Source organism: Vigna umbellata, chromosome 2 (genome assembly GCF_029865625.1).
Source record: "Vigna umbellata cultivar VRB3 chromosome 2, Vumbellata_1.0, whole genome shotgun sequence".
NCBI lineage: Eukaryota > Viridiplantae > Streptophyta > Magnoliopsida > Fabales > Fabaceae > Vigna > Vigna umbellata.
The window spans coordinates 33,472,324-33,486,496 of record NC_142166.1 but is presented as its reverse complement, the minus strand read 5'-3'; the positions used below and the strand labels follow the sequence as shown (position 1 = coordinate 33,486,496).

General features: G+C 35.1%; 2 protein-coding genes across 2 annotated transcripts; one reads left to right on the top strand and one right to left on the bottom strand.

The window, feature by feature from the left end:
- Nucleotides 1-4,187: 4,187 nt before the first annotated feature.
- Nucleotides 4,188-7,125, bottom strand: LOC124828892 (N2,N2-dimethylguanosine tRNA methyltransferase). Its single transcript, XM_047302289.2, has 6 exons — nucleotides 6,402-7,125; nucleotides 6,075-6,275; nucleotides 5,849-5,948; nucleotides 5,222-5,422; nucleotides 5,063-5,125; nucleotides 4,188-4,492 (listed from the first exon to the last, which is right to left on the bottom strand). The coding sequence occupies exons 1-6, from the start codon at nucleotides 6,992-6,994 to the stop codon at nucleotides 4,379-4,381; spliced, it is 1,272 nt and encodes a 423-aa protein (XP_047158245.1). The 5' UTR covers nucleotides 6,995-7,125; the 3' UTR covers nucleotides 4,188-4,378.
- Nucleotides 7,126-8,137: 1,012 nt separating this feature from the next.
- On the top strand, nucleotides 8,138-12,395 carry LOC124828895 (PAP/OAS1 substrate-binding domain superfamily). The gene is made up of 8 exons (XM_047302292.2): nucleotides 8,138-8,353; nucleotides 9,026-9,202; nucleotides 9,375-9,467; nucleotides 9,994-10,176; nucleotides 10,278-10,380; nucleotides 10,451-10,633; nucleotides 10,800-11,305; nucleotides 11,391-12,395. The coding sequence occupies exons 1-8, from the start codon at nucleotides 8,162-8,164 to the stop codon at nucleotides 12,168-12,170; spliced, it is 2,217 nt and encodes a 738-aa protein (XP_047158248.1). The 5' UTR covers nucleotides 8,138-8,161; the 3' UTR covers nucleotides 12,171-12,395.
- The last annotated feature ends 1,778 nt before the right edge of the window (nucleotides 12,396-14,173 follow it).

Genomic DNA, 14,173 nt, shown 5'->3' with positions numbered 1-14,173 from the left:
CAAGATAAAATGGGAGAAAAGGAAAATTTGTTGTTGTCTCAACCTGTTATGTGTGTGGAAAAATTGGGCACATCAAACCTGACTGTCCACTTTTGAAAATAAAGCAGAAGCTAGATGATAAAAGCAATCAGGACAGTAAGAAACACAGACAAAAAAAGGCTTAAATAGCCTGGGAAGACAATGCATCAAGCTTTCCTTTAAGTGATAATGATGAAAGCCTTGAAGAGGAGACAAACATGTGTTTGATGGCTGGGTCAATCTGTTCTGAAAGTAGTGCAAGCAACTTTGAGGATGAACCAATAGAGGACAGGTATTACCGATTACTTGATGCATTTCAAGAATTACATGGTGAGGCAATGAAAATGCAATATCAAGTAAATAGGTTTAAAAGTAAAAAGAGATGTTTAGATGAGAGAATTGAAAATGTAGTCAAGGAAAATGAGAATCTAAAATCTGATCTAAAAACTATGAGGAACTCATTTAGGCAAACTGAAAAGGAAAATGAGATGAAGGTTCAAGAGTGCATGAATTGTCCTACTCAGTTAGAGAGAATAAAATACTTAATGAGTACTTTATCTAAATTTACTCTAGGCAGCTCAAACCTTGAAGCTTTGCTAGGATCCTAAAGAAGCGTGCTTAATAAATAAGCGATAGGATATATGAAAAAGTAATAAAACAAATGTTAGGAAATTTACTGATCTTAGCAAACCATTATCTATATCATGTTTCTACTGCAACAACATTGGACATTTGTCAAAAGCATGCTATTATAAGAAGGTTGGTGTTCCTAAAGGGAAATTCAAGTGCATTCCAAAGGAACCACATCAAGCAACTAACAACAAAGGCTCCAAATTCATTTGGGTACCTGCAACCAAACCATTTAATTGTTTTACAGGTAACTAAGATAAATTGGAGATACACTGGCTCAAGGAATGAACAAAAATGAAACTTATACTCCTCACAACTCCTTGAGTTCATTAAATGTGGTAACTAGCTGTAATATTGACAAAACATGCATCATTTATGTTCTGTATAATCATTTGGATGTGTGTGATGAATGTTGATTGTTTGACATGAAAGAATTTTGTGAAAATCAATTTTTGCGTGTTTTAACCGAATATGTTAGTAGTGTAATCGATTAGACTTTTCTCAATGTTTTCTCTGTTTGCTGAAACTGTGTTATGCAATAGATTTTAATCTGTTTTTGGAATGTTTTATAATTTCAGTCATAAGGCTTTCTAATTGAACATTTTGTTTCTATTGTTCTAAATTGTTAGGAAGAGTCTTATTTCAATTATTTTGTTTCTGAACAATGCTTATTTTTTATGATTATATACATGAATGTTTATTGCTTGAGAAGTGTGACCACTGTGTTTGATAAATGCTTATCTGAATGCTTCCTTGATTGAACTAAATTTGTGATTGGATGAATACAATGATTGAATATGTTCTGAATGTTGAATTTGATATATCACTTGGTCATGTGCTCAATTGTTCAATATCAGTCATTAATCATACCTTGTAACATTCATCATTGGAGCGAATTAAAAGCTTGCATGAGAAGAAATTATGTTTCTCCTTTGTTTGCAAGAAACCAAGAGCTTGTAAGGGAACTCATCAACGAGGGCAATTCAATCATTAAAAATTTAAGTGGGTTCTTTCATAGGGAAACTGAGTTTGGAGAACAACTTATGAGGCTCTTGGATGAGAAAAGAACAAGAAAGATTGAGAGACAAAAGAGGGAATTACAAGAGATAGCTCAAAAAGAGAGAGAGGAGGAAGAAAGAAAAATAAAGAGAAAGTAATAGAGAAAAGAAAAGGAAGACAAAGAGAGAATAGAAGAGCAAGAGAGAAGAAAAAAGGAAGAAAAGAGAGAAAGAGAAGAACTTGAAAGTAGAGAAAGAGAGAAAAGAAGAGAGCGAGAGAGAAGAGAAGAGGAAAAGAAAAGAGAAGAACAAGAGAGAATAGAAAAAGAAGAATTTGAAAGAAGAGAAAAAGAAATGGAAGAAAAGGAGAAAGTGAAATTAAGGGCAACATCTCCTCCCACAATTACAATAGAACCAAGACTCTTAAGGGGAGGTTTTCAAACCTTTAACTTTTCTCCAATTATCATTGAGTTTTCAAATTTTAACTTTTCTTTTGAAAAAAATGTCATTCCAACCTTTAAAATGTTACAACATTCAAAATGTGACAATTTACAACTTGAGTTATTGTTACCTCTATGGTTACAACTAACTCAAGACAAAACTAAAATTTTAAAAGAAGTGAGGTTTCTTAATTCTATTAAAATTGAAAATTTCAATATTAGGAAGCCTTTTTCTAAACATATTTTTCTATATATCTTATTGAGTCAAATAAAACTAATTAGATATATGTTTGATGCTTATTGCAAATTAATATTTGATCTAGGAGGGATTCATGTGGAGCCTAACAACAATATAGCAAATTCAAGATGACCTACTATGAGGAGCCTCTTCCACAATAACTTTAGATATTCTCATAATAAAGGCGACTCCTCATATTTGAGGACAAATCTTTCTCAAGAGGGAGGAGATGATTACTTGGGCCTATGCCCACCAAATAGTAAAGTCCAATTACTAGAAGAATGGCAAGGAAGGCTTTACAAGGGCCTTGAAGATACCTCCAAGGAAGCCATGTCCTTTATGCTCACTTTTAATTGCAGCCTATGGCCAACATGAAGGTCCTTTAAGCACCATTCCAACCCATAGAGAGGGATAGACCAATAAAAGGTCTACAAGGCCCAATCAAGTAGCGCTCAACACAAACCCTAAAGCGTTGAACGTCCACGATGCTGCTCCTCATTTTTCCAACACATGCATTTGGTGCAAATCCTGTTTCCAACACATGTTCCACACCTGTACACGTGGCCATTGATCCACTAAACACAGTTGATCATTAACCTAGCATAGGGCACCGAATTGGGTTGTTGAATCTACTATAAATCAACACCTGTCTTCCTTATATCAGCACTTTTGGATTATTATAGAGATATGTTATTGATTTGCATCCACCCACTCTAGCCAAGAGTCACCTCTACTTTGCTTCTCCCTTATACCCTTCTAGCTTCCTTCCAATGATGGAGGGTCACCTAAGCTAGAACCACTCCACCTTAAGCAAACACACCGCCACTTACCATACACATCCATATATTCCGATGCTTCATTTTATGCATCTACTTAACTCGTGTTTTATGGTCCAACCTATAAAACTTAAATTATATTAGCTTTTTTAGATTAAGTGATTTCCCATTTAGAAACATATATTTGCATTGTAATCTAAAAGATATTGTGATTGGATATAAATTTAGTTTAGATGTGACACTAGTTATCTGAGTAGACTCTAGCATCCCATATTAAATTGTAATAGTTTCCCCATGTAAAGAGTGGGTTGTTCATTAAACCTGTCAATTGGGTTAAAATTTGTGAGCTAATCCAGATTATCATGAGTTTGAGGCGAATTGGATTAAAAAGGTTTTACAAATTTCAATACAGGCCAAAAATTAACCTGATCTACTAAGAATTTGGTTTGTCCAGATGAAATTTGTGGTGAGTTGGGTTGGTTCACTAAACATAAAAAAATCACTTCTCTTTTAAGTTAATTGTTTAGTTCAAAATACAAGTTCAAAATATAATCAAACATTAAAAAAAAATTGGGGGAAAGAGACTCATAGTTATGACACTTTGTCTATTCTCTATCTTTGTTTCTCATTAGTCACAAGTTTTAACTTATTTTAAGAAGATGAAAATGTTATATTAATTTTTGAGATTATTTAGATTTTACTTAGAATTATGATTTATTTATTATCTAAAATGAGAAAAAAAACATTTTTAAAATAGGTTTAGACTTTTTTTAATTTTAGTTACATGTTAAAAAAGTTTGATTGAAGAAAAAAAAAGTTGTAATTTATTTTAAGTAAGCCAATTTGTTTATTCATGGTGGGTCAGATTAAGATCAATTTTTTTAATTCACTAGTAAAATGAGTGACTTAGATTGATTCACTAAAGTCAATCCACGGTGAGGCAGCTTAACGGTAGTTCTATTGTTTATCCATTTATAGCCATCACTCACATTAGTGTTGGTATTTTCATTTCGCGTGCACTGTGACGCTAATCCATGCTTTTGTTGCAGTGCACATAATTATATTTGCAAATTTTGATCATTATCCGTTGATAAGAAATAATCATCAAATAACCATTAAGACATTTCCATAATTCTATATTAGGTTTAAATTTGCAAAATTTAATGTGAAAGTGGATATGACCATCACTGCTAACTTCCAGACATTTTACCAAGCATCAGTGCTTGTGACTGTAATATGCTTATCTGGTTTACAACCAGAGGACTTTCAGCCCTTAAATTAAGTGACAGAAACCTGCAGTAGTTCTTTGGCAATCTTGATGCATTCTGTCATGGGGCAATTTGTCTTGATTGCATTTGTTGCAATGTGAGACCTGCTGGCAGCATAACCCTTCTGCAATAAACAACATTAAAGGCTCAGTAAATATCTGGTTTCTGGAGCTTTATTTGGAGTCAGCATGAACAATGTATGGATGAATAAAATATCATATAGTTCTGAGTGTTTGAAACTTTTTAGCTTTTAACCTCTTTTAATGTATCTTTTTCCTATAGAAAATTTCCAATAAGGGAAAGAATATACTCATGATACATGATAAAAGGTAAAACCCTTTCGTTTTATATTTTGGTAAACCATATACCAGGAAGCCAATCAGCCAATCAGTTTTACTGACTAGGTAAAGTTTTGGGCATTTGCCTAAAGGGGGACTGTGTTGACCTGTGATGTGAACATTGTTAAGCCATAAATGATGCCATGGCTTGACATAGGAGTTTAATTAGTCATATTTGAATTAATATCAGAAAAAAGACTATATATCTAAGCATCATTGATTAATAATAATCTTTTAGCAATTTTGGAAAAGATCTGAACTAAATTTGTGTCTAACAAAAGTCTTCCAAACATATACTCAATAAAGTTCACAGTTATCACTTATTTCTTTCAGATAAAAGATTTGTTTAAGAGTACCTGGTGCATGGCGCTCATCAATGCCTTCAAAGATGGAGAATTGATTTTTGCACGGCTAGCCATCTGCTTAAATACACAAAAACCACCATAAGCCATTCTTCTAACAGAGTGGCTAACATTATATTACATTGCAACAAAGATAATTTCAACAAGAAGCACCTCATCTAACTTGATGTACCCAAATGGCAACTTGGGGTCACTTTCATCCATCATCACTGTTATAAGCTTTTCAAGGTTGTCTTTACCATCACATCCTATCCATCCCCACTGCTTGGCCAGATTTAGCATGTCCATAAGATAGGCAGCATCATGAAGAGGTCCCGTCCAAAGAGGCCCTGATACCACAAGGGAGTTTGAAACCTGAAAAACAAATTAAAACAGAAAATAATTTATGCACTCTTCTGAAGCAACATTTTTCTGCAATTTGATCTCCAGAAAATTTAAACCACACAACAAAGCTTGAATGGTTTTCCTCATTCCTGTTTCATAACCATTCATTAGCATGTGTGAATAATAAATGAATCCAAAAGGGAGGGGGTTACATCTTAGCTGTGTTACATTATAAATTACTATTCAAAAGAAGGGAAAAGAAACGAATACACTCAGAATTGTTTATTTCTTATGCAGTAACTGTTTAAATAGGAGTTTAGGACTAAAAAATACAGATGAATAAAATATCATATAATTCTGAGAAGGATTGTCTGACACTATTCCTTGACTGCAAAAGTTAAACTCACAAATATGAACAAACCTCAATGATGAAGTCTCAAACTAACAAGACCATACCTTTGACACGCTGCACGAGCAACTTATCTGACCAAGTTGATCCCAAGAAAACTCATGGGAATTTCCACACTGCTGGCAGTAACCAATGTAACCATAATGCCTATAAGAGTCACAAAAGTAATAAATACAAGAGTAAAAACACATAGCAATGAAACGAGAACACGCACACACACATACACAAAAGAAAAGGAAAGCTAAGTTTAACACAGACACAATGATACAATACCTAGTGTCATGAATCTTCCCACGATTCAATCTGAGCAAGACTCGAAAAACAGGTCCATGAAAAGCATAGTAAGAAAACAAGGGCGTGATATGATACCCCAAAACTGCAGCCTCCCTGGTAACCCCACCTATAAGCATTCGCAAACCAATCTCGTTCGAATACGGCATAGGGCGCACATAAGCTCCATATGCAGCTAAAGAACTGAGGAAAAGTAGAAAGTTAACCAATTGGGGACCTAAATCCATTACAATAGAACATGCAAATAAGCAATCACTTATTGACCATACATAAACATAGATAGAGCAAAAGAATGAAAAGGAATCTCACTGATGAGGACGGTGGCCACCAGATGAGAAGCCATCAGTGGAAGTAACATAAAGCAAGCCACCGAATTTCAAAGTACTAATGGCAGACCTCAAGAACGAAGAGTCACTCCCAAAAGAATCAACATCAATAAAATCAAATAAACTCTTCTGCAAATAATAATCAGTCATAACCCTATTAGCTTCCAAATGAGTAACCACCCATCTCCCCTCCTCTTCCGAGGAAACTCTCGACAAATTCTCCACAATGGTGCTTCCATAACTCTCATTCCCATCATTGGCCGCAACAAAGTCCGCTCCAGCCTCGGCCAAGTACCGAAGTGACCGAATTCCACATCCACATAATGCGTCCAGGACGCGCAACCTTCCGTTACCCCTCTTGTGTAACGAAGCGGCCAAAACGCCGAGGTCTCGGCCGGTGGCACTTTCCTCTCGAAAAAACGCATCTCCTGTGCTAAACTCCAAACCCCTTTCAATGAGGTAACTCCTCTCGCGGGTTTTCTGCGGAAAGACGGGAACTTTAGCACTGTCGCACTTAATACCAGAGAAGGAGTTATTTGGAAAATACAAGCGAGGTGACGAAAGAATAAATAACATGTCGAAGATTACGCTCGAAAGAAATGTAACAGTCTAAATGGTCTTGAGTCAAGTGATGAAAAATTAAAAAGCCTGAGAAATAATGCTTGTGTGTCAATAACGGATGGAGTTCAGACTTTGCTTGTCAAATATAAGTTCGTTTTATTTTTTATTTACTATATTTTTTTGTATATATTAAGAGCAAAGATCACGTTTCCTGGAACAGCAGAGTTAGCAGCTTCTAACGTCAATCACCACTGTGTCAGTGATTGACAGAGTGGGAGTTTCTTTAGAATTTTAACCCGTGTGAACGTTGGCAATGAGGTTCAGAGCTTGTGACTATGCTGCATTCCAGGCAAAAGCTATAAACTTTCTTCATTTTCTGTACTAAATTTCGTTTTCCTTTAACCTCTGTTGTTGTGGGTGATGATAATCATTGAGGTATTCTGTGGCTCAAAAGTACTATTTTCTTTAGTCAGCCGTTTTTTCTCCATCTTTGTTCAATGTGCCTTTCTTCATGTTTCTCGTGTGATTGAATTGTTCAGTTCTTGAATGTTTTCTGCATAAAGAACTGATTTTTTGGTCTTAATTTCTTGAGTTCTTCCTTTGAACACGTGTGCTGAATTTGATTTTCTGTGAATAATCAGTTATTTGTGTCTTGTTTGGCAACTGTGGCATGCTGTTACATCTTGTTTTATCCATGCTCCCAACCTTGCCTAAGGGGATGAAACTTGGTTCTTTTCATTGTTCCTTGATAATAAATATCAAATGTTTATGAACTGATGATTTGATAGATTTGCATGGCCAGCTGTGAAGCTCTTGAAATGAATTGGTTAAAGTTTTCTACACAACATTAGCCCAGAAAATTTTGTTAGTGTCTCAAAAGCAGTAGCTGATATATACGAAGACAAGTGCTACAAAAATTTGGTAAGGAACCTAAAGCTAAATGTCTTCAGTTAGAAATATAACTATGTATAAATGTCCAATATTTAATCCTAGGTTCACCAAAATGCAATTTGCCAAATTGTGTATGTTTTCATGAAGGCAATTCTCTTATAAGAAGATATTAGATTTATGGACTAATTTTCTGTTTTACATGCAGTCACTGAAGTTAATGTCTAGATGTTGTGTTTGTGTTGTTGTCTAGGTTTTTATTTTGCTGGAGATCTAAGTTATACATCTGCAGCTATGGATGATAAGAATGAAAATTTGCTACCACCTAGCCAGCTGTTATCAATTGATGAGGAAATTTGGAAGATGGTTGAAGAGAGGGCCCAAGAGATACTATGGACAATTGAACCAAATCTATTATCTGAGGAGAACAGAAAGGATGTTATTGATTATGTTCGGAGCCTAATAGGAGATTACTATGGAGCACATGTTAGAACCTAATAATCATGTTTATAATTTTTTATTCTGTGCCATTGGTTTCTACATTTGGTCTTTTCTTCGTTTAATGAAGTTGCTTTCTTCCTCTAATAATTAGTTGTCTGCTCTTGTAATGTTTGCTGCTTTAAATGATCTGCATATAATTAGATCCGTTTTGATGTATGCTGCTATGAATGTTCTTTGATTTCTGTTTAGAAATTATTGGTGCAAAACTCTTTTCCTTTTCTCTATGTATACTTTCCTTTTAAGAGCAGTTATATTCAAATGTGATTTTAGATGTGCAGATAGACAACTTCCCCCATCAACTCATCCTTTTCTCCCCTTCTATGCTTAGATGTCTGAAATTACATAAAAATCATGCCGTGGAAAATCAGGCTACCATTTACAAGTCTTGTGTTCAAAATATAATTCTTACACTGCTGGCTGGCTTAAACTTTGCATTCTGTATTTTGTTTCCTTGACACTGTGGTCTTCCTCTTACTTTGATCACCAGATAATAAAACTTTTCCAATTCAAGATCAAATTTATAGATTATTTTTAAACCTTGATTGTTACTTTAAACTTTGAAAGCTTTTTTGCTGTCAATAGAAAGTTCATTTAATTATTTTATGCTGCTACAGAAGTGATTGTAAATGAATGTTTTACCTCTTTGTGGACCTACAGGTCTTGACATTCGGTTCTGTTCCACTAAAAACCTACCTTCCTGATGGAGATATTGACTTGACAGCTCTTAGTCACAAAGATACAGAGGAAGATTTGGCCATAACAGTGTGCAGTATACTTGAAAGAGAAGATGACCCTGAATACCAAATAAAAGACATACAACATATACCTGCACAGGTCTAGAAACAAAATTTTCCATTTCAACTGTTATCACTACTTCCTGTTGTTTCATTTTCAAAATTAATGTTTGTGTTTGACCTGATTAGACACGAGTGTTTAACATTTTTTGTCAAAGGATATCTGTCAACTTCATGGACTTCCTCTTTTATGTTTTGATGATGAGCTGCAGGTCCAGCTTGTGAAATGTACAGTGAAAAATATACCAGTTGACATCTCTTTCAATCAGAGGATTGGATTCTATACTATACACTTTTTGGAGCAGGTATTTGATTTAAATAATATTTGCACGTAATTGAGTGTTCTCTGATAGTTAAGTGTAACCAAGAAATACTTGATAGTTAAGTATACCTTTATCTGTGATTAGTCTTAGTTGTTCTTGTGAATATATAGAGTGTTAGAAATCAAATTTATCATTTTATATATTGGTACTGCACTTTTAGATGTTTCAGATGTCATGTAGACATTTTGGACTCATTTTCCTGTTACGTTTTTACATACCTGCTTGGCTTCTCCTTCTTCTACTACAGTGTGTGAAATAATACATTCTTAGATATGTTTCTGGGGACCTGCAGAGTCAAAAACTGTGTGAATTATCATGTAGAGAACACCGTAAAAAATCTGTCTCCATTTTAAGTTAATGTTTACTCGGTCCTTTCCATTTTCTCGGTACAAGTGTTGCCAATTCTCTCTCTTCCCCCGCAGTTCATCTATTTCTGATTGAAAATACATTTTTCATTCAGTTTCTATTCGGGCTCTGCTAAGTTTCCTTGTTGGAAATGAATTTTTAGGTTGATCAGCTTGTTGGAAAGAACCATCTCTTCAAACGCAGTATTATCTTAATCAAAGCTTGGTGCTATTATGAAAGCCGAATTCTTGGTGCACACCATGGACTGTTATCAACGTATGCGATAGAAATACTAGTCTTGTATATCGTGAATCGTTTTCATTCGTCACTGCGTGGTCCTCTGGAGGTGAGTCATCTCTTTCCATCAATAACATTCTTTGGACCCTTTCAGCATTTGTTTTAAAATCTACCTGAAGAATAAAACCACTGAATCGCCACTATTAGCAGGTTCTATACATATTCTTGGACTACTACGGTTCATTTGACTGGGACCATAATTATGCTAGTATATGGGGTCCAAAAGCCTTATCCTCACTTCCTGAAATTGTTGGTAAGTGTTAAGCTATTGGATGTATTTTCATTCTTCGGTCCTTTGATGTAACCCAACTTGCTTGCTGCAGAAACACCAGAATGTGATCAGAGTGGATTCTTGCTCCAGAAAGAGTTTCTCAAAAACCACAGGGATATGTGCTCTTCTAGCATAAGAGCATCGGAGAAAGTGACTCTTGAATTTCCCGTTAAGCAAATGAACATCTTGGATCCTCTAAGAAATGATAACAACGTTGGTCGTTGTGTCAACTTAGGTAATTGTGCCCACTTAAGCATCAATGGCTTATGCTCATCATGTTTTGTACTTAATTTGCTTTATACCTTTAATACTTCATATGTATGTATGATTTAAAGAACATCTACAAGTTCACTAGATTTTGATGTTTCATGACGTTTCAAATTTGTAATGGTTATTTGCAGCCAATTTACATCGAATAAGATTAGCTCTTTCCTATGGTGGTCGAAGGCTGAAGCAGGCCCTCACACTTCCAGGAGAAAACATGGGTTCAGCACTTGAGAAGTTTTTCTTCTGTACTTTGGAAAGGAATGGGAAAGGAGAAAGGGCAGATGTTGACATTCCTGTTTGTCCATTTGGTACTGGAAGATCTGAAGGGTCTGTCCTGGATGGAGACCATGCCAGTTACTATTTTGACTCACAATATGTTCAGCAATATCCCAATTACTCCATGCCAGTAACAACTGTGCATTCCAATTCTCCATCTCCACCTTCTCACGATGACATGCCTGCCCTATCAACCCAGCAAAACTGGAGTGAAGGTGATTTCCTGACATCACAACAAAACTGGAGCATGTTTTATCAAAGTGCTAGCAATGTATACATCCCAGGACCGACACTGTATCATCCAACTTACAGCCTTGATGAAGGAGTCAAATCACGAGGAACAGGCACATATATACCTGACTTGGTATGTTGTCTTTCTTATCAAACTCCATTTGTTTATGTTATGATAGCACACAGTATATAATCCTAAAAACGGTTGAATCTTGCAGAACTATTACTCCTACTGGGATATACGCGTAAATGAGAACTGGCCAAGGAAAATTCCCATTGTAAAGAACAATGCATATCCAAAATCACCTCCTACAGAGCAACTAGTGGAGGAGGTTCATTCTGAGACAAATTTGAATGCTAATTCAACGCCGTTTGAGTTCACAAAAGAAGACTTCCCCCTTCTTCCAGGCATTCCCAAGGCTACATTTCCAAAACAAGCACAAGCATCTGCTTCATTAGCAAAGGCATGTTCTGAGACAGACAAGGGTGGTCATTCTATGTTGTCTGAGCACTCAAGTGAAGATTTGTCCCCCCTTCTTCCATGCTTTCGCAAGGATACACCACCAACACAAGCCCAAGATTCTACTCCATTGGAAAATGCTCATACTGAGACGGACATGGGCAGCAATTCGCAGTCTTTTGTGCTCTCAAACGAAGATTTCCCCCTTCTTCCAAAGGTTTCTTCTGAGACACGCAAGGATGGCAAGTCAAAGTCATTTGAGCTCTCAAAGAAAGATTTTCCTCTTCTTCGATCTTCACTGAAGATTGTCCCGTCAGAGTCTGCAAAGTTAACCAAGCAAGCTAAGAGTTTCTCATCCTCTAAACTCAAAAATATGGAGTTTGGAACTTTCAAGTATTCAGATTCACTGAAGAAACAAAGTTTGCCAACAAAGAGTAAGAAAGAAGATTGTGGTGTTTCATTATCTCAAAAAACTGTAATGGTAGTCCCGAAGGTGGCAAGTAAGAGGCAAGAGGAATCTCACCAGAAGATGGGTTGACCTTGTTGACATGGATATTTTAGAGGATATGCGTCTGCAGAGTTGTAATGTAATGTGTAGCTTGGTTGCGATTGGACCATGTTCTAATATAGTAACTTTAAAATAATAGTCGATTGTAACTTTTTTCTTTCAACAGATATAAACGCGGGAGAATATAGAATTAGTTGCTGGTCTCAAACCTCGTAGAAACAAATGATTGGTTGGGATGCTAAGCAGTTCTGTTCAGCATTGGTTGGAATAGTAATCTAGGGTCAGAATGACTTCTCCATTGGGATGAACTTGTAAAATAAGGTTTAGTAGTAAACCTTATGATCTTTTATGGGCCAGTACTTATGGCTAAGTTTGAATTAGTAATAAAAATGACTGAAACGTTTTCGAATAAAAATGTTTTAAAACCAATAAAATGTTTACAAAAAAGAAAATAACAAATTTTGTAAGAATTTCTTTTAATAAAGATCTTGGATAATGTGTTGTAGAAAAATACTTCAATTTAAAATTATCTTAATTTAATTAATTGTAAACTCACGTCTAAAATCAAATAATTACTTTGACAAGATATATTCCACAGCATCTCTTACAAGTTTTTTTTTTGTTTCTAAACCCTCGTTTTTTGACAAGTCCATGCTGGTTTTAATGCCCTGTACTGTGAGTGTAGGTTGGTTGAAAAAGAGGTGAATGAATGAAAGTGAATAGAACAAAAATGGTTTCAGCATATATAGTAGAAAAAGAGAATTGCCATTGACTGGGGAGTGAAGAACACTGTTGGAAGTGGTCTCCCAATAACCTTTTTCTACATATGTATTAATAAAATACACCCACACACCATGGCTATTAAATGTATCATCCGTTCACATAAATTTACCGTCTGAAAACTTGTTTCTTTAAACATCAAATGAAATTATTTTTTTTAACACTGAAGTCGTCCCACAATTATATAACTTCTTTATTTCATCGGATGAAGTTGTCCAATAATTCTATGACTTTTTTAATTAAAGTCGTGTGGATATATAACAAATTCAACTTATACACTAAAATCGTTTTAAAACGACTTCAACTCAATTTACATGAAGTTGTATTTGACTGAAACAATTTCTTAACACGTCCTAGCTTTCCACGACCTATGTTAGATGAAAAAATTTTCAAAATTTGTCTCACTCCCGTAATTTGCAAATGGAATTGCAACACAGTGGTTAAAATAACCTCTCTTATTACATTCTGTTTGTTTGGATGAAAAGGTGTGGACCAATTTGGTGTGACCCAGTGCATTTTTTTTACCTTGCTCACTATGTATCAATATGGTTTGGTGCCATATTATTAGCGTCTAGAGCTGTAAAAACGGGTGATCCGGCTCGATCTGGTCTGACCCACCACGGGTTGGTTACTTAATTATTAGCAAGCTAAAAAAATTTGAACTCGATCTGACCCACCATGGGTTAGTGGGTTAAACGGGTTGGTTCACTAGCTCACTTAATTATAATTTTTTTAAAATAAAAAAAAATTCACTAACTCACTTAATTATAATTTTTTTAAAATAAAACAAATTATAAATTTTTTTAATTTAAATCTAAATAAATTTCATTTTAAAATGATGTTAAACTCAAAAGACAATTAAAAAACCAAATATCATACAATCCAAGCCTAATCCAAAAACAAGCACAAAAGGCGAATAATAAGTTTTTAATATTGATAGTTTTTGTATTGGCTTAAATGCTTACTTCGTCCCCATGTTAAGAGGTGAATTTCTGTTTAGTACCCGATTTTAAAAATGAAGACATTGGGTTCTTATGTTATGAAAAGTATATGAATAAGGTCCAATAAAAAAGAACAAGTTCAACAAATTATCAAAGAAAAAGTTGAACAAGAGAGAGAAAAAACTGGACAGCAGAAGAGAGAAGAGAAAAAATACGGCCACATCAGCATGGACTTAACGCCGTTGCTGTCAACTTAACGGACAGGACCTTATTCATACATTTTTCATAACATAGGGACTCAATGTCTTCATT